At 42.1% G+C, this 21,134-nt stretch overlaps 1 protein-coding gene across 5 annotated transcripts in view; it reads right to left on the bottom strand.

Annotated features, from left to right (window-relative positions):
* ARHGAP6 (Rho GTPase activating protein 6) overlaps positions 1 to 21,134 on the bottom strand; it is a 546,996-nt gene that overhangs the window by 16,696 nt on the left and 509,166 nt on the right. For all 5 annotated transcript variants that reach the window (XM_040266467.1, XM_040266468.1, XM_040266469.1 and 2 more), the window contains exons 9-10: positions 15,257 to 15,436; positions 1,028 to 1,125 (exon numbers count right to left, since the gene is read on the bottom strand). In XM_040266467.1, the coding sequence (XP_040122401.1) occupies positions 1,028 to 1,125; positions 15,257 to 15,436 (278 nt within the window). The remainder of the gene's footprint in view (positions 1 to 1,027; positions 1,126 to 15,256; positions 15,437 to 21,134) is intronic.

The raw sequence follows: 21,134 nt of genomic DNA, 5'->3' as shown, positions 1-21,134 counted from the left end.
AGGGGATATGTGTATATGTGTAACTGATTCACTTTGCTGTACACCTGAAACTAACACAACATTGTAAAGCAACTATACGTCAATAAAAAATTAATAAAAAGATTAATCTTAATTTCAGAGATTATAAAACCTGGGGGAAAATGTGTCTTAGAATTGTTGAAATTCAGTAGATTAAAAAGCACAGCATAAATGATACTTTCACGAAGGATCACAACTTTTCCTGTCACAAATTTAGGATTTGGTGCCTTGATGGCAACATCGCTCCTGGTTCATGATGCAATATTGTCCCCTTAACTGGCTTTGTTAAATGTTCGGCACCCTCCATACACTCTGCCTCTATAGCAAATGGTGAAGAGAAGTCATAAAATCTAACCAGCAGGAAAAACTCCGTGCTTCTCCTTTGGGGGAAAAGATGGTGGCAAACCATAGCCTATAGGGAGGCTTGTATTTTCCTCATTGCAAACATGTGGGCCTGTGGAGATCAGTGTGCGTTTCTGTCGAAAGGATGCTAGCTATAAAGAGTGGGCAAGTCGAGAGGGTGAACATGTCTCATTTCAAATGGCCACCTAGGCCTTGGCTGAGGGCAGTCCTGTGGTTTGGTGAGGCACCTGTCCCACTGGTAAGTTACAAAGGTAAGATGCGTCCAGGTGCATCCTTGGGGGCTGCTAAGCACAGTTTTAAGGATTGTAGAAGTGGAATCACTGGCGCATATCACTGTCAGTTCCTGCGCTTCCTGCCAGTGTGATTTAGTGGCTTTTTTTTTTTTCCTGGTAAACACAGTCTCAAGGGGCTGGAAAAAGACAAAAAAATGAAACAGAAAAATCCCCAAAGGCAGTTTCTAATTTGACAAGTCAATTGGTAAGACAAGGATTTTCTTTTTAGGGGGACAGATCAGATTTGCCAGGAAGTCACCAAAATTCCACTCAAGTCACCCTGTGTGGAGTTATGTAAACTTTTCTAATTCTTTGGAAATGGAAATAGACATCCCCAAGATGATTTGAGAAGATGGGAAAACGAGCATACTCACGAAGACTGGGAGGCCTTCCTTCTGAGTAGATAGTCCACCACATCCGGATCAGTCTCTAACAGGCTGATTAGCACTTCATTCTGTAGATCCGGGGGAACCTGCATGGACCAAGTGTCGAGGCATAAATAAAACTGCTCCAGCAAGAGGCGAACTGTGGGCACTGGCAGGCTGACAATAGCGTCTAAATGGATGCCTCAAAAGTTATCTACAGTCCATGGGGTCGCACAGACAACAAAAGTTATAAGAGAACAGAGGGATTTGTTGGTTAAAACCAAATCTACACCAACCCATGCAGCCAGTTTCAGTCTTAGGACAAACTGGATGATTACCAGAGAGTCATACTCACTGGGCTTCCCTGGTCACTCAGACAGTAAAGAACGTGCCTGCAATGCAGGAGACCCGGGTTAAATCCCAGGGTTGGGAAGATCCAATGGAGAAGGGAATGGCAACCCACTCCAATAATCTCGCCTGGAGAATTCCATGGATAGAGGTAGAGTCCAGGGGGTCACAAACAGTTGGACATGACTGAGCAAATAACACTTTCGCTTCACTTTCATATTCACTACTCAATTCAATTCAGGTGGGGTGAACTGTCACTCCACTCATGACTGGAGATAGAGCCTAACCACTTGGAAGCCTCTGTTGCTTGGATTCGATTTTCTTGACTTTGAATGAGCAAAATATCATGGTTAAGAGGAATGGTGTTCATAACTTCTTGTCCAAATGGGGACACTTTCTAGAGTTCATATTTATAACTATGCCAAGACAAGAGGCAGAAATGAGGACTGTCTTGGGCGGTTCTGGAACATATGATTAGTTTATTGGGCCAGACCCTGCAGCCAGAGGCTGCTTGTGTCTGAGTTCCAGTATATGGCTGTGGGGCTTTGGGCAATGGATCTAACCCTTCTAGGTCTCAGTGTTCTCATCTGGAAACTAGAGACAGTAAGAGGACTCACCAAAAAGGCTGATTGACGTGGCGATGTAAAGGACGCATTACCTGTCAAGAACTTAGAACAGCACCTGGCAGATAGCAGACACTCAAAAAATGCCGCTACTACATTTGCAGACGCCACTTTGCCATTCGGTGCCTGCCTTCACTTGTTTCTTGCATCCTGGTCTATCAACAATCAAGAGGTTTTGCTTCACAATGGGATGAGGCATGCCCTAGAGTGTTATAGATGAGCATCATGTGTTTCTCTAGGCTTAATCCTCAGGGCATGAGAGAATGACCTTCCAATCCTAAATCACTCATGTAGGACTTTTCTAGAAAACAAGATTCAACTTGGCTCCAATGGTTTACTACTCTGTAGATGCTCAACCAAAGGAAATTTCAACTATTGAGGGAAAATATATTTTCATTCTGATTCTCTCACATGTGGGCTTGGAGACAAGACTCTTAAAAACTGTGGGGACAAGTCTTCTGAGAGTAAGTGGTTGGTGGAAGAATTTGCCTCCTGCCTCTTGCAGAACTCAATTCATCTTGAACTCTTAAGAAGCTGGAAACAATTTTATTAAGAAGAACAGGGATGAGAAAGCAACAAAATGCTTTCCTCCTCTCATAAATCTGTTCTTCCTACTTCATTCTGAATCTTCATTAATGACATTGCCAAACCCTAGTCACACAGGCTAAAAAGCTGGGTTGGATTCAAGCTTCTCTATGTCCTTTCCCCTCCACGTTCAGAGCCAGGAAACCCACTTGATTTCATCTCCAAGATGCCTGTTACTTCTTCCCTCTCTTTTCCATTCCAGCTGCAATGATCCAAGTTTGAGCCCTCATTATCCCTTTGGAGTTCTCATCTGTTAGCCATTACCAGCTTTCATTTTCCTGACAGTCATACTGCAAGTTCCCTCTGGAAAACTAACTGCTCCACAACCTTCAGCTTGAGGGTGAGGTGTACCCTCGCCTAAATCAATGATTCTTTCATCCCCAGACTGAAGCATGGGTGCTTGAGTGATGAGCATGCGACTTCATTAGAAGCAATGAAAAGCTGTGAGAACTTCCCGGGGACTTTGAAGAGACAGGATACAGGGCCTGAAGATAGTGCTGACAACTGAAGAAACAATTCCAAGAAATGGAGAGAAAGAAAAAGGGTCTCTTGACATCATTTGAGTTCCAGGTAAAGCCATGCCTGAAGCCACATTTGCTCTTGGATTGTTCAGCTGTGTGAGCCTCCAAATTCCTTAAGCTGGTTTGAGCTTTTAATCAAAAACAAAGATCCATCTTAGATGGGCCTTTGATACAACAGCTTGCTAACCTGTTGTTGTTCAGTCCCTCAGTCATGTCTGACTCTGTGACCCCATGTACTGCAGCATGCCAGGCTTCCCTGTCCTTCACTGTCTCCCAGAGCTTGCTCAAACTCATGTCCATCGAGTCAGTGGTGCCATCCAACCAACTCATCCCCAGTTGCTCCCTTCTCCTCCTGTCTTCAATCTTTCCCAGCATAAGAATCTTTTCCAATGAGTTGGCTCTTCGCATCAGGTGGCCAGAATACTGGAGCTTCAGTTTCTAACTTGTGTACTCTCTGTTTCCCTTAACACGTATGTCAAATTTCTTCTCTGAAGAAGAAATTTGTCACAATGCTCTGATCAAGACACTTGACCAAAACCCTTTTTAATCAAAGCCATCTCCTCACTTGCTTGCCTCAAAATCTGTTTCCCATCTCCACCCCTAGCAGTCATACCCACACACATTCTACTTCAGTACCATTGTGCGTCTCACTCTGACCTTTTCCCACCTCATCCCTTTAATTCATTACATAAATATTTGGTGAATGCTTCCCGAGTGCCAGGCACTGAATTCTGGGATTCAGTGACAAACCAAACAGACAAGAATTCATGTCTCCTTGAAGCTGACAGTGAATATGGGAAGACTGGCACTAAAGAAATAAACAGAAAACATAGCAAGGATCACTTGGAGAAAGATAAAGCCAAGACAGGGAACAACGAATCCTGGGTGGGAGCGTGCCATTTAAATGGGATTGTCAGAGAAACTGACATTTTAGCAGAGAATGGAAAGGAGGCAGGAATTGGAGAAAATCATTCCAAGGAGAAGGGAGAAAGAAACAGCAAGATGTTGAGTCAGGAGCAGCGAGGAGGCCAGGGAAGTTGGATCAGAGTGAAGGGAAGAAGGCGAGTGGTAGGAAGTAGGTCAGGTAACCAAGGCCAGATGTTGTGGAGTCTTACTCCATGATAATGATTTCTGCTCTCAGTCGAAGTAGGCAGGGAGCCTCTGGAAGTTCTGAGCAGAAGACGGACACGACTTGTCATCACTCTGGCTACTGAGTTGCTAGGAGATGGCAAAGGAGCAAACTGTGAAGCTGGGAGCACAGATGGGGGAACTGTTGTCGATACATCCAGAAGAGAGATAAGGGAGGGCCGAGCCAGCGTGGTGAGTGGACAAGAAATATTTGGATCCTGGAGACAGTGAAAGTAGAGACCATAGCAGCAGCTAATCGACTGGGTGGAGAGAGAGAAGGAGAGGAGAGGGAGCAGGGGATGAAGAAGAGAGGCTGACGTCAACGTTCCCAGGAAGGACGGGCTTGCTGTTTACTGATACAGAGAAGCTGCAGGACGAGGAGGAGGCTGGCGGTAGAGCCTAGGACTGTGGCTTCCCTAGTGGCTCAAACAGTAAAGAATCTGCCTGCAACGGAGGAGACCCAGGTTGGCTCCCTGGGTCGGGCTTACCCCTGGAGAAGGGATAGGCTACCCACTCCAGTATTCTTGCCTGGAGCACCCCATGGACAGAGGAGCCTGGTAGGCTACAGTTTATGGGGTTGCGAAGAGTCGGACACAACTGAGTAACTAGCATTTTCACTTCACTTTGGTGTAAGAGTGAGAGGCCTGTGAGACATCCAAATGAAAGAAAGCTCTAGTAAGTGATCAGGAATAAGGTTCTGGGGTTCAGGAAGAGTCCTGGGTTGAACATAGAAATTTGAGGGACACACATATAGATAGTACTTAAAGCTCGATGACCAAGTGCAATGGCCTAGGAATGAGAACGGAAGGAGAGGAGAGGAGCAGGACTTTTAGGTCCAGAATGGGAATATCTGTTCTCTTACTTTATTAAATACATTAAATCAATTAAAAGACTGACAATGTTTACAAACAATATGACCCAACAGATACACATGATTCCATCAGTTTTTCCAAAAGTAAAATTCAAAGGGTGAAAATGAGAAGAGAGGGAACTCATTTAAAAAAAAAATTGAACTTCGAAACAAAAAATTGTATAGGCCAACAATGTATACAATAATTTTTTTTAAAGAAACTTTCACGAGCAAATTAGGAAAACTATGTGCATTTTTGTCCAGTTAGTTTAATTTAAAATCTCCTATGCTTAGACATGTAATAAAAAATTTTGCTCCAAGCACCAAATCCATTCTTACTAAGAATAAACAACTGGAGTGGATGGCCTTTGGAGTGGTGCAAACATCACAATATCAGTTCTCTGATCAATTCAGATTCATTATTAAATAGCTTACAGGAAGGATCATTATTTGAAAATAACTTTGCATAAATTTCAAAAACCATTCTGCAATTCAGAGTTTTACTCATTCAACTAGGCTTAATTTCTAACAAATTACAATTACTGACGTTTATTTTCTGTAGCATATGTGACCTTTACTTGGTAACCAAAGAGTCTATCTACAGTTCCTTTCTAAAAGACTTTTGGTACTATTTTGCCTTGGAGACACTATTTAAAATGACTGAAAAATATATAGCTGAAATATGTATGGATCTGTGTATTGCAGGAAGGGTAGGTACTATTTTCCTATGTATTACACAAGACTGACTACAGTGTATAATACAGAATCCATTATTTTAATTAATTTATAGCCCATCTTGTCACAAAATGATTTAAAGCAGCTTTCAGAATTCACATGATAAAACCACATTTGTTTAAAAAATAAAGGAATAGTTCAGAAAATTGGAGCCAGTGGGAAAATGAAAGTTGAGAATTTGAAATGATGCCTGGAACTGACTTTTAATATTCATACAACAGCATCCAGTGCTGTTTTCCCAATAATTCCTCTTATCTGTGTCCACATTTGCACATTTCATTTCCTACTATTTAATAAAAATTTCAAATTACTGGCTCAGTTCAATAGGATGAGTATTCATTTTCTATTAATTTAGATACTTAATAGAGAAACCAAAGTGAAGAGGATGAACTGACAGGAAATAGTAGCTCACAGCGAGAAGGAAGAAATACCCAGGCAGACCGTCCACACACACATTCCTTTTCAGTAATTAGGATACTGTTGAAAGAATATCTGACCAAGAATCAATAGCTCCTGAGCTCCAGTTTTGGCTCTGCTGCTTATAGTTAACATAAACTTAGGAAACATCAACCATCTTCTTTAGGATTCTGTTCCTCAATCTGGAAATCTGTCCCCTTCTCCTTTACGGGGATGCTATGTGGATCAAAGGGCTAACAAATTTGAAAGTATCTGAAGAGTTGCAAAGAACTTTAGCATAAAAACTGTATTGGAAATAGACAAAATAAGTCAAACACTTAAAAGAAAAAACTAAAAGCAGATCACTTGGAGATGTGAATATTTGTTCTGAGATTTTTTTTCTTGCCTAACAGCCATCAATTTCCACCTTTTATCCTGGGTGCTTGCAAAGAAACATGCCTCTTCTCTTCTGCCTAACACTTCTGGTGGGTAATGAAGTTCTGGGATTTCCTCTCAACATGTCTTCATTCTTGACTCCCCTTGAATTTCTAGAGCTACACTGTATGACCTCTTGAAGCTAGACTCTGTGTAGCTTCTACCTTTTGGCTTTTTCTCTTCTGTCAGACCTCAGGTCTTTGGGCTGGTCACACTGTCAGAAAACAGGGGTTATCTGATTTGACTGCCTGGAACTTCGAGAGGTTGCAGTTCTCTGTCAACTGGCCTCCTTCACAGCTACGTCAAGATCATATGGGCCAATCCTGGCCAAGGGACCCCAAGGGAGGTCTTGTAGAAGTTTCTAAAAAAGGCTCTCCTTCATATTGACAAGAGATGCAGGAGAGGAAACAGCTCTCTTTGTGACTGGATGTGATAATGGCTGCAAGAGCTGCTGAAAATGATTGTGGTCTCTTCCGCTAAAGATGGTGGACCAGAGAGAGGATAAGTGCAACTGAGCTGCTAAAATTGTGCCCCCAGGTTTCTTATTGTGTGAGATAATATTGAATTAGCCAAAAAGTTCATTTGGGTTTTTCCATAACATCTTTGAAGAAATTTTCTGGCCAGCCCAATAAATCCTGACGTTTGCCACCACATATAGTTGATTGCAGCTGCAGTTGGAACTCCTACCAGCATATCCAGGACTGTTCACCCACTCACTCATTTGCTTACACACTCAACTTTATGCTCTTTCAGAACACAAGCTAGGCTGGTGCTTCCTCTGCAATGGATACTGAATGAATGTTGTTGGAATTGCTACAAATGCTAATAAAAATAACCCAGGATTATTGGTCTTCATGGTGTACAGTGGCCTAGTTGTTTCTCTCTTCTTGGAAGCGGTACCAATCTCAGGCTATAGGAAAATTTCCTTGTTACTCATTTTTAGAGTTGGAAAATAAATTTCCTTTCCCAACTGAGGATCACTAGAATTTTTCTAATAAGTTCTTAAACTACTGTTGCCATCAATACAAAAACTCTAAAAATGAAATGTATGACTCAATAATCAAAATTTTTTTCTTCTGGGACTTTGCATCTAGTGAAACGGAAACTAAGGAGTAGGATCGTAAAAAGCATATTACTTTTTTTGAATCAATCAATCCTGAACATTTATGTGAAGGAAACAAACCCATCCCAAAGGGCTTCTTCCTTTACAATTTATTGTTTCAAAGCAAAATCTCCATTGGGTTTTATTCAAGTATTTAGCAACTTTAGATATGTTCTAAGGGTACCATATACGGTTGTGTTTATTTGGAGACTCAACTCCTTAGATTTTCATAGGTTCCTTCAAAGGATAATGCTATTTCAAAAATCAAAAGAACTTTGGACTCTCCTGCTTGAGAGAAAAAATGTAAACACTGCACATATGAAGGAATAAAACTGTCACAATTAAAATCCACCCTATCAAATTAAAAATGAAACCTTGAATGATTGCCTCGGGTATAACTGCTATGATGTATTTTATTCCATAAACCACAGAGAGGGAAAGATGGTTTGAGTTTTCTCCATTTACCAAGTCACCATAACAAACCATTAAGGGCATCTGAAAGAGCAGTTCCCAGGACCCAATCCTACTGGTCTATCTTGCCACCAGGTGTTTCGCACCAATCTACCACTTGGCACTGAACCAAGAAGGATGCTTTGCATTGAAAACTCTTTAACACTCCCCAGCAGAAGTCAATGTCACTGAAAGTCATGATGACATTTCTTTTCAGCTAACAAACACACTCAAAGAAATCACTTTGGCTATTTATGGGAGCAAAAGCTCAAACATGGGCAGGCCCAGCCTTGGACCTTTGTGCAGCTCTGGTTTGGAGGATGGCTTAATATTATGTAAAGAGGCCTCAGTGCATTTGAAGGGTCAGAATGCATTAAGAAATTCAAAAAATTTTTCTCACGTGCCAACCCATCCCAAGCAGTGTTTTAGCCAATTAGGAAGCATTCATGAACAAATACAGTCATGGAGCTGTGATGGGGGATGACTCGTGGAAGATGAAGAGCAAGGAACATTCTTTGTTCCATGGCAACAGGTTACGGGAAGTGGAAAAGGATCAGGTGTAATACACTTTGGCTCCTCTCCCCCTGTGGCAACAGTGCATGCATTCTGTCATTGCAGATAGGGACAAAGTGAGCTGGCTCCAGCAGGAACACACACTGGCTCTTGTAGCCATCTGCTGGCCTGGACATCCAGTGGGTCAGTGTTATGATCAGTTCAGAAGGACCGATGCTGTTGAAGGTCCCCTTTACTCTCCATTTTCAAATTGGCTAAAATATTCTCCCCCACCCACTCCTGGCCAAATGGACTCCATATATGAGACATCATATTAAATACCTCATCTTTTGTGTAGGGGGGAGTATCACACTGTAGTAATAGTTCACTTATAGTTGTTGCATCACTTGGGCAAACACTCTTGGCTTACTTCTCATGAAATCGTGGTGCAATTTAGAATAAATTATTATGATGTACATAATAACTAGCCCAACTCCTGGCACACGAACAGTGCTTATTTAAAAAAGAAAAACAGTGGTTATATAAAAAGGGAAATGGAAATCACATATAATTATCTAGCTATGTCGATAGGGGGTGGTCTCTCGTTTGATGATCTGGGTTCCTGCTTGACTCCTTTTGACTTGGCATGCGAAAGAAATTTTAAGAAAATGTAATTTGTGCCGGGAAAGAAGAGAACACAGAGCAAGGCTTGGCTTCTAAGCTTGGAATCTTCATCACAGCCTCTGACCCTTGCTCCCAGTAGTTCTCATTCGAAATTTCCCACGTGTGCTGTGCTGATCCCCAGCTAAGGCTGACCAATCAGCAGGGTGGGAACACTCTGGCGTTCCCACGTCTCCACTGTGCTCGGCACTTTCCATCAGCCCATAAGGGCGGTGCCTTTGCCTCTTTCCCTCTCTCCAAAAAAGAAGCCCTAGTAGTATCAGCCCTGAGAGGGAGCAGACTCTTTTCTCCACTCTGCTCTGAAGCTCTTATTAATTCCAAGCACCACGATGAATTTTCTCTGGCATTCCCAACATCAGCTACAGAAGCCACAGCTTTCAGAACAATTAACGGGTCCCTGATGGAGTAGGTGAATGCTTTCTGCCTCGCAGTGATACCACTGATCATTTCTAGATATGCATGATTCTTCGCTTTGATTTTCAGTGTTCCCAGAGAGGTTATGATTTTGTGTTTTCAATTTTTACATAGTTACTGATATCAGGGATGGAGGGTTATGATTTAAAGGTTGAGGAATCTAAGGCGTATGGGTACTGAATTAAAAACAAACAACAAAACACATTTTTTTCTTAGCAATACAGTATTATAGTATTTTTTTTAAAACAAATAATTACCGAGCTCCCATTTTCTGCCAAGTATTTTCTAGGTGATGTGGATATCAGTGAATAAAACAAGCAAAAATCCCTGCTTTCATAAAGTTTGCATTCTATTAGGTTTCAACATGCATAATACACAGTGAGTTGAAGGTGCTAAGTGCTATAGCTAAAAGGAAGAAAAGAATAAAGGGCTAGTATATACATGTGGGAGCAGGTCACAGTGTCACACGGCATGGTGCAGATGGGCATCACTGCCAAGGTGACACCTGGAGGTACTTTGATAGGTCAGGCACCTGATCAATTTCATGTACTAATAGCAGTGATTTCTCTCTATTTCTGAAGTGCCTGTGTATGTGTGTGTGTGTGTGTGTGTGTGTTAGTTGCTCATTCATGTCCAACTCTTTGCAGCCCCATGGACTGTAGCCCCCCAGGCTGCTCTGTTCATGGGATTTCTCGGCAAGAATACTGGAGTGGGTTGCCATGCCCTTCTCCAGGGGATCTTCACGATCCAGGGATTGAACCCAGGTCTCCTGCATTGCAGGCAGATTCTTTACTGTCTGAGCCACTAGGGAAGCCTTAAGATATCATTTCTAATTCTCAAAATAATCCTGTAAAGCTTCATCTTTTTTGCTTGTTTGTTTGTTTCCAACAGAAAAATGAAGACTTAGAATAGGGCCAAGATTACATAGCAAATACCTGGCTCAGCAGAGATTTGAATTCTGGGAACTGTTTGTAAAGCTCATGGTCCTCCCACCATTTTGGGAGTTTCCCAAGATGTGGTTTTCCCAAGGTGTGATTAGGAAACTAGCAGAAAGCCCTGGAGGCATTCATTAGTGCACAATTCTGGGCCCCATCTCATTGCTACTCAGTTTGAATCTCTGGAGTACAGCCCAGGAATCTGAATGTCTGACAAATTTTTCTTACGACTCTGCTGCATGTTCAAGTTTGAGAACTATGATTTTAATCTGCTGCTTTGGTCTTTTGATAGAGTGATCATCGTGGTGGGTGTTATCATGACCTCTTTCCAGCTGGATGATTTCTAACCCAGTGTCTGAAAAGCAAACAACCAGTTTTTGGTTTTTTTTTTTAAAGTCTGTCCTAGCCACGCTCTCAAATTGCAGGTCAGCCTCTAAAGCTGGGTATCGCTTCTATATTCTGGGACAAAGTCAGGTTCTTTTTGGCCCTTTTCCATTAAGTCAGATACTAGCCACTTGGGAAAGGCAGTGTCAACATGTGGAAATGAAGGACATTATAATACTCAGAACAAGCTTTGGGTCCCTGCCAGGCCTCTGTGGGTTTTTATACCCCTTTCATCAGTTCCATGGAACCACTGCCTCTAGAGTGCATTTTGCCTTGAAGGACAAACTCACAGCCACCTTTTCTAACAAGTCTTCCTTTCTGACGCCAATGGGAAGTGATGCCTCCCACTCTGACCTCATAAACATTTCCAAGAACTGTGAAAGAGTACAACAGCTAACCACCTTTAACCATTAGGTTCTGTCTAGCTTCATCCTTTCTTGTTTGGAATTACTGCACTACTTCTGAAAGCTTCTTAAAACAAAACAAAACGAAACAGCTATATACAGGAATGAATTTTTGTCCATTCACACAGACCAGCTTTGCCAACCAGTCACCAGTGTCAGTATAACAAACTAGATTCTGAAATGCCAAATATTCCAAAAAGCATCTACAAGTGAGGAGATTAATTAATAAAAAGAAGTGAAGCTAGGGCATAGAACTGTGTAGATTTTAGAACTAGAAGGGATCTTGGTTATTATTCATTCTAACCTAGTCCTTTGCTAATTAAAGAAATGGAAATCAAAGAAGATGAGGTCTCAGAGCTAATGTATAATAAGTGTTAGTCGCTTAGTCATGTCTGATTCTAGTGACCCCATGGACTGAGCCCACCAGGCTCCTCTGTCCATGGGATTCTCCAGGCAAGAACACTGGAGTGAGTTGCCATTTCCTCCTCCTGAGATCTTCCTGACTCAGGGATTGATCCTGGGTCTCCTGCATTGCAGGCAGATCCTTTACCATCTGAGCCACCAGGGAATCCATGTATAGTAAAGAGAGGACTATAGCAAAGTCAGTTTTCTTTTTGCTGACCTAGGCTAGAGATCTTTGTCCTGTCCTCCTACTTCATTGTCCTTCTTCTCAATATAGAAATATCAAAGGTTGTCTAAGGAGATCAAGAATGCTTACGTGAATGGTTAACTTACTCTGAGAAAGGCAGCCTTAATTCCCCCATGCCTATACCTTTTCATAAGGAGTAAGGATCAGTAATACGGAAATCATCATACATCACAGAAGTACCACTGAGTCATTCATTAATCCAACCAATATTTCTTGTGTTTCCACCAAGTACCAGGTGTAGGGGTAATGCAGTAAAAAAAAAAGTAGATGGAAATGAACAAAAATTCACTCCGACAGAAAGCTTATATTCTAGTGGGGAAACACAAACAAGAGAAATGAATAAAGTCCTTATGAGTAATGATGAGTGCTAAGAAGAAAAGGCAGGGAGAGGGAATAGGAAGTGAGGGTGTGCGTGCATGGTTGTGGGCTGTATGTTAGACAAGGTGGCCACGGAAGGCCTTGTTGAGAAGTACAGATCACAAGTGGGGAAAGAAAACATGAGCTACTACTCAAGAGAATTCTGACATCAGTCTCTACAGAGAATGGCAGACAGAGATGAGATCTGGAAAATGCTGGGAAAGATTTGAGTATTGACATTCTTCTGGTGCTGTTAATAATCTAGGCAGTAGGAAATGGAAGTAGAGGAATGGAACAATTAAAATGGCAGCAACTAGACTTTGAAGGAGGCCATGAAGCAATTTGCTAGTATCTGAGGCGAAAAGAAATGTCTGATGGTTTGTGGTTTCACATAAAGAACTTTGCTTAGAATACAGAATTTAGAGAATGGAATTCAGATTGACAAGCAGTATTATTATTATTATTTTTAATCTACAGAGCATGAAGCAATGCCAAGACTACTTGGCAAGATGATATGTGACTTAAAATTTGATGAAAATGTTGAAAAATTCAAACATCTGATTTACCCAAATATGTAATTAATTACAAGGATTTTAGCTGAAGGGTGAAATTTATATTATATTTACATTGTTGCTGTTTAGTTGTTAAGTTGTGTTAAGTCTTTTGTGACCCCATGGACTGTAGCCCGCCAGGCTCCCTCTGTCCATGAGATTTCTCAGGCACGAATACTGGAGTTGGTTGTCATTTCCTCCTCCAGAGGATCTTCCCAACTCAGGGATTGAACCCGCATCTCCTGCATTGGCAAGCAGGTTCTTTGCTACTGAGCTACCAAGGAAGCCCTGAAATTTATTATATAGAGTTCATGAAATCTTCCATGTTTTTTTTTTTTTTGAGAGTCTACTGCATGCAACACATAGGCAGTGCCTCAGAGACTCAAAGAGGAGCAAGACACATTTCTACCTCAGTGAACTTTTCACTGCAGTAGACCCATTTTCACTTCTTCCTGGGCATCCAGAAGGAATTCATTTCTCCACTTCCCTTGCAGTGAAGTACAGTTTGTGGCTGAGTTCTGGCCAATGGGATTGGAGTGGGCAAGATGGATGTCCCTTTTAAGTCTGGCCCATGAAATCCTAGGGGATTGAAGAGTCTCAAAATGCAAGGAGCTGGGGTCCCTATGTCACCAGCAGGAAGGCTGTCCACTAAACATCTGATTAAAATTTCTGTGGTATTTGTGTCTATTGTGCTGAAGTGCTGAGATCTGAGCCAATTTGTGTTACCCAAATCATACAACTATTGATGAACATTTGCATAGAATTTTACAGTTTGCAGAATGCTTTCACATATCAAAGGATTCTGGGAACCGCCCTGGGAAACAGGTCATATTTTAATTTTTTCCCCATTTCCCCAAAATTGAAATTGATGCTTATTGAATACTGAATTACTTGGTCATGATCACAAAGGTGCAACAGAGAGAGCAAATATTCTAAACCACTGGCTCTCAAATTTACAAAAATAACTGATATAAGAGAAGGATGGAAATAAATCTAATGCAAGGCCTTTGATAAACATAGACAAAATATTAGGGAAATTCAAAAGAGGGAATTAGCACACTCAGCTGAAGAAAGCCACTAAAGGCTCTAGTGGAATAGGTAAGATTTATAGTTATAGTGAATAGTGAAGTTGCTCAGTCGTGTCCGACTCTGCAATCCCATGGACTGTAGTCTACCAGGCTTCTCTGTCCATGGGATTTTCCAGGCAAGAGTACTGGAGTGGGTTGCCATTTCCTTCTCCAGGGGATGTTCCTGACCCAGGGATCAAACCCGGGTCTCCTGCATTGCAGGCAGACGCTTTACCCGCTGAGTCACTAGAAGCTCGAAGATTTATAGTTAGTCTTTGAAAATTAAAAAAAGAAATGTATGAAGAACCATCAAGAAGGTTCCTACAAATTTTGATATGTGCTATGAGTGGTGACTAGACACAGAAGAGAGTTGGCATTTGTTCTAATCATCCAAGGGAAGTGGGAGCAAGCAATGAAGTTTTTCTGAAGGAAAACAGGAACCAGTAATTCAATACAAATCAAACAAATATTTACTGAGTGCCTGCCAGATGGAGAGCCTTCCAAAATTGTACAGAGGATACAGAGAGGCAATAACAAGGGCACAGCCTGTGTTTGAAATGCGTTTATAATCATCTACTAGGGGAGATAGCCACACATGACTTCAACACAATGTTAAGATAAACATCAATAGGAACAGTAATAGGGCTCAAGGGACAGAGAAGTGACATGGCAAAGTGATGTGAGAAGGACGCCGGGGAGATAGGTAGAGCTTCACGCAGGAGGCAGAGTCTCCAGACTGACCTTGGAGGACGGGCCGTTGCTGAGGATAGTTATACATACATGCATTCATGGGGGCCACATATAATTCCAAAAAGAAGTCTTTTTATCAATTTCGGGGGCAAGGACACTGCTATACAATTAATCAAGTGACTCCAAAACATGACTATTGTTTAGGAGACAATGAAGTGAAATTTATACTTTGGATATGTTTGTTTAAACATGAAATCATAAACTTACAGTGATGTCATAGGTATGTACATTTCTATTCCTACTGAAATTGCCTGGCTTCCAGTGAACTCAGTCAATGACCAGTACTATGAGCCAAAAGGTGGTGTCCCTGTTTCATTATGCCACCAAGAGGCAATCAACAGGCAACTTACTGAGATGTCCTGCCAAACACGGGACACTCACCATGAACAGGGCTTCATAATTTTCAATCATTTTCTGCACCACAGCAATGATGGCTGTGCTCTCTTCAGCGCGGGCCGAACTCTGCACTGAGAACTCTTTGTCTGACGATTTCTGCTTGTGCAGCAGGTTGGGTCCAAATATGGTGGCCAAATTTAGAGATGTCATTTTGTTCCCAGTGACCTACAGAAGCAGAGGATACAAGGATGTTATGATTTTTTGCTTTTCAAAACACTGAGTGGTTAAATAATCAATAGAATCTTTTTACTTTCTCCCTTTTTGTCTGCAAGGACCACATCATCTCTGTCAGAATCCATGAAAGGCATCACATTTTCCTTTTGCTTCACATCTTGAAGTTCATAGCTCAGTGGTCATCTCAATAGCATACTGAGTAAAATTTTAGAATGCTGTTTTTGTGAAACTGGTACTATATAAAATTTCTATCCTGTCTGCTCTCAAAAAATATTGATGTTCATCCATTCGACTGACCATCTATCCATCCCTTTATCTATCCCTTCATCCATCAACCCATCATCTCTTTATTACTCCATCCACTCAGTACCCACCATAGACAGAGGCATTTTTCATGGATTCTAATTATTCTAAATTTTTTTTCAACAAAGATCACAAACCACTCCTTATTTTAAAGGGTTCACATTCTAGAGGAGAAAAGCAATTGATCAATTACAAGTAGTCGAGAAGATCCCCTGGAGGAGAGAATGGCAACCCACTCTAGTATTCTTGCCTAGGAAATCCCATGGACAGAGGAGCCTGGCGGGCTACAGTCCATGGGGTCAGAAAGAGTCGGACACGACTGAACTGACCGAGCACGCACGCATGAGGATAAAGTACGAAACTATCAACTCTGGAGGCCCCAGGGAAGACACTCTAAAGAAGGGCAACATTTGCCCAAAACCTTGAAGGAGAATAGAATTTGCCAGGCTGAAAAACAGAGGAGCTGGCGCAGGGGGCACCTTCACAGTGGTGAGAACACTGTATGCAAAGACAGAAATAGATAAAATATGCCAAGGCACCCCAGGAAGCTCAGCAAGGCAGAGGGTGCTACAGGAAGGCCTGGTGAGGGCCAGGTGAAAGTCACCGCTATGTGTCCCCTGAGGGGCAAACCTGCTCCAGGTTGAGAACCACTGATCTAGGCCAGTTATTTCTCCTGTTGAAATCAGTTGAAAATCTATAAATGCCCAGGTAAGTATGGGAACTGTGGATGCCTGGGGAGGTTCCTTTGCCTGAGAAGGTCTGCACAGCCTTTATGTCTGATGCAGGATACGGCATGCTTGGGGCTGGTACACGGGGATGACCCAGAGAGATGTTGTGGGGAGGGGGATGGGAGGGGGGTTCATGTTTGGGAACGCATGTACACCCGTGGTGGATTCATGTCAATGTATGACAAAACCAATACAGAATTGTAAAGTAAAATAACAAATAAATAAATAAATAAGTGAAAAAAAAAATTCTTAGAGAGACAGCATAAAATTCAAACACAGAATAAATTCCTGACTCACAGCTAAGACTCAGCCTCTGGGGTCCCCACCTTGTCCCATGGAGCCCTGAGTGGATGGCTACCCAGCCCTGCAAGCCCAGTGTGGCAGTTGCCTGCGTGGGTGCTCAGTAGCTCAGTTGTGTCCGACTCTTTGCAACCCCATGGATTGTAGCCCATCAGGCTCCTCTGTCCATGGGATTCTCCAGGCAAGAATACTGGAGTGGGTTGCCATTCCCTGCTCCATGGGATCTTTCCAATCCAGGGATCGAACCTATGTGTCCTGCATTGGCAGGGGGATTCTTTATCATTACCACTAAAGTAAAGATAAAGAGGTGGGTTATTTTTAGAAGGCAAGGCCGTTTTCAGGTTTGCCGCCAAGTGGAATGATTTCATGTGGTAAACACTGGGAACTTTTAAGAAAGTGCCCTTTATGTACAATGGTTCAATTCTGTTTTTCCTTTGTTTCATTTCATCGATATAAAACTTGACAAGTTTTCATATTATTTTTCATTTCTCTTCCTGGAAACTCATGGCTGAGGATAAAACCAAATGTGCTCTATTTTCAAATTCATCCCTTTAAAACTCAGAGGCATTTGGAATGCTTCCCCTTCCCCTCCTAAAGTAATATTGGGGTTTTCTAATTAAAACAACAACATGATCTAATAGAAGATTTTGTTTTCTTTGAAAAGAATGTTTAGTATAAGGACAATCCAGAACCCTGCTTCCGCTCGCTTGTCTTCTGGTGCTATTTTGGGAATGCAACACAAGCCCGCTGTTAAAATGCACCAAGATTCCAGCTGCAGACCATGATGCTGTGGTTTGTTAACACTTTATTGTTTTGGTTGGTTTTCCTTAATTGTCTTTTAAACTGGAAAGGAGATTTGCTCACAGATGGCATCCACCTTTGTCCCCCATGTAACAGCATCTCTCTCTCTTTCTCTTGCTTGCCTCCATCACCTTTCTCTATGACTGGCTAATATAATGTGCACTTGGGCTTGCTCCATTATTTATCAGAGAATTCAAGGAAAACATTTATCTCTAAATAAGCATCTTAGATCGTTTCTAAGCCGAATATGAGTAGCTCACATTTATTAAAAGGTCAGCATGTCGGTGAGGGGGAGAAGGATTGGGAGTTTGGGATTAGCAGAAGTAGACTTAAACATAGAATGGAGTAAACGAAAAGGACCTACTGGAGAGCACAGGGAGATACATACAATGCGTGCTCACAGCTAACTTGGGTCCACCTCTCTTTCAACCTCATGGACTATAGCCTGCCAGGCTCCTCTGTCCGTGGGATTTTCCAGGCAAGGATACTGGAGTGGGTTGCACTTCCTTCTCCAGGGGATCTTCCTGACTCAGGGACTGAATCCAGGTCTCCTGTACTGTAAGCAGATTCTTTACCATTTGAGCTACCGGGCAAGCCCTACCTGAGCCCACTACTCTATGATAAACCATCTTGGAAAAGAATGTGAAAGAGAATGTACCTATATAACCGACTTACTTTGTTGTACAGCAGAAATTAACACAACACTATAAATGTCAGTAAAATAGAAAATTTTTTCAAGTTTAGCATGTAGACTGGGCTAGGGGCTTTGCACAGACTGTTGCGATTCCTTCTCACTACTCACAAGATGAAGCTGCTGCTGCTGTCATCATTATTTTACAGACAGGGGAAGGGATGCACAGAGCCTGGTTCCAGGCAGCCTCTGCCCCTCACTCTTGCTGGCAGAGCCAGCATAGTGGGCACGTGGGAAAACTGGCTCCAAAGCCTGGCCAGGGTGAGGAGAGTCAGGTACTGACCCTGCTACAGATCCAAAGCCAAGCTTCCACTTCCTTGAGGCCTGTATCTCATCAAAGGCCCATAATCCCAGCCCTGTGTTGGTGGTCTGTAACTTCTTTTTGCCTCATAAGATTCTCTAAAGAACTGGAGGCCAGCTATGGACCCTCTCACCAAAAAAAAAAAAAAAAAAAGTATACATTCACACCACATATTCCATGCCATGCCGGGGAGTTCTTAGATAACCTGAAAACCACTGCTCTAGATGTTTCTATGATGTCCCTGCGATATTCTCTGTAGAGGAAATGAAATCTTTCTTGCATTTGGGAATTTCTCTTTTCCCCTAAGGAGCAAAACAAATAGCAAACTGAACAAAATGGAATAAAGCAAAACAAACCCAAGATAGCAAAACATTTGATAAAATACCATTATTTTTTCCCCCTAAAGCACTCATTTACTGGTCAATAATTTTTCTCATGCCCTTCTTTTAGACATCTTTAAGATCCCGTCAGTGATGCATGGGAGTTTAAGCACCTATTAGAAAAGAAATTCATCTTATAAAAGAGGAAGTTCAAGTCTCCCCCTACCCCAACTCTATTTTCCCTCCTCTTCCTCTGTTTTATAAAAACAATTTCACATAGTAAGGTGCTGGCAGAGCCTGTGTGGGCCTCCAAGCTCCTTGACACTGTGCATCATTTTTCTCCCTTTTGCAATGCCTAATAACTGCCCAAGAGACAGGTAACACGCCTAGCACAAACTAACAACAAGTAAGAGCAAAAGCTGAAAACTGCTTGGTTTCTTGACTGTATTTTACAGTTGAATTTTTCTCTCATTCCAGTGTGCCCATTCTGAGTTCTCTACCTGTTCATACCAAAGCAACTTACATCATGAATAAAGAACCTCTCTCTCTTTCCTCCTCCCTTGCCCTTCTTTTCTACCAGAAGGGGTTTTAAGCTAACTCCCATTCCCAGGCCATACTTATGTGGCCTGCTTACTCAACCCCTGCACACCCTTTAATATGGCGTTTAAATTCAATCTCCTCCGCAAAGCCATTCTTAACTTTTCTGGTCCACGTTCATCACTTCATCTCTGGAGTTCTGCAGTGACTCTGTGTTGAGATTTCTAATTCTATATTTGCCTTGTGTTTTTACCCCCTCCACCTTCTAGGATGCCATGGCATTCTGGGAACATGAATTAGAAAATTCCTGAATGATGCTCACTGGTTTAGAGGAACACAGAGTAGGTGCTCAGAACATACATGATTCAGATACCAAGGCCACTCTTATATGGAAACATTTATAATGTGAAGTGCTGTTTTTCACATTGCAATTCCTATGAAACCTTCATAATTCGCTTTCTTCCTGTCTCAAACCAATCTACAACATAGATTATATCACCTTAGTCAAATCCTTCCAAAGATTCATGGCTTAAAAGAATCAACCACCTACCGCTGGCAAAGGCATTCAGTACTCTGGGAACTTAGCCCAATTTCCTCTCAGACCTCATCAGTACTTTCCCACACTGCCGCCTCTAGTCCAAGATGGCTGTGTGGGCTACATCTTCCTGTAACTTCTGAACATTTCACAGAAGCAATGCTCTCCTCATATTTCCTTTGTCTCTCTAATTTTTGGTTACTGGTCCTTCATTTTGACTCAAGGTTTAGGTTAAGAGTGTCTAGAAACCCTTGTCATCTCTTGCTTCCCATACAGCTTTGCTGTTACCAGCATATTTTTCTATGCCTTGTAATAAACTAGTTTTCTCAATGACCGTGCAGTACCAGTTGAAGAAGTTTTGTGTCCAAAGTTTAGGTAAGAAGTCCAGGTTTAGGAGGTTAACAGATTCGTCCAAGAACACAGAATCAGTGAGTTATAAAGCTACCAAGGATTTACAACCAGGGTGGGACCCCCATCATCCCCGGGGAAAGAGGGACTTCCCAGCGGCACTAGCGGTAAAGAACCCGCCTGCCGATGCAGGAGATGTAAGAGACGTGGGTTCGCTCCCTCGGTCGGGAAAATTCCCTGCAGAAGGGCATGGCAAGCCACTCCAGTATTCTTGCCTAGAGAATCCCACGGACAGACGAGCCTGGTGTGTTACAGTCCATGGGGTTGCAGAGAGTCAGACACGACTGAAGCGACTTAGCACGCACACATGCAAGGATGTTTTCTTTTCTTTGCCATAGGCAATGCAGTCTTGTTCAGCATTTGGACTGAAAGAAAGTCTGAAAATGATTCTAAAAAGGCACAAGTGATTTCCACTGGACATTTTGCTTTCCTCAATGCCTTCTTAATCACTTAAAACCTGACTTTCTTCACACATAGTACTTAAGAAATGTCAGAGAGGCATTTCATGTAACTGGGAACCCAGACAGGGCTCTGCCTTAACCCAGTGATTAGGCAGATGATTCTATAGCTTATAGTCAATAAAGGCTGACACCCAGTCGGGTAATATAACTACTTAACAATTATGCGAATTACAGTATATCAAATGAAGAGCAGTGTGGGCTGAAGAAGGTGTCAATGTCATATTATGAAACCTGAAGCCAGCAGAGTTTCACTACTAACTGCTATGGAGATAAACGGCTAACTCAGGGAAGTTCTATTCTCACA

This window comes from Oryx dammah, unplaced genomic scaffold, assembly GCF_014754425.2.
Source record: "Oryx dammah isolate SB20612 unplaced genomic scaffold, SCBI_Odam_1.1 HiC_scaffold_23, whole genome shotgun sequence".
NCBI lineage: Eukaryota > Metazoa > Chordata > Mammalia > Artiodactyla > Bovidae > Oryx > Oryx dammah.
The sequence above is the reverse complement of the archived record's forward strand: the minus strand, read 5'-3'. Positions and strand labels throughout refer to the sequence as shown.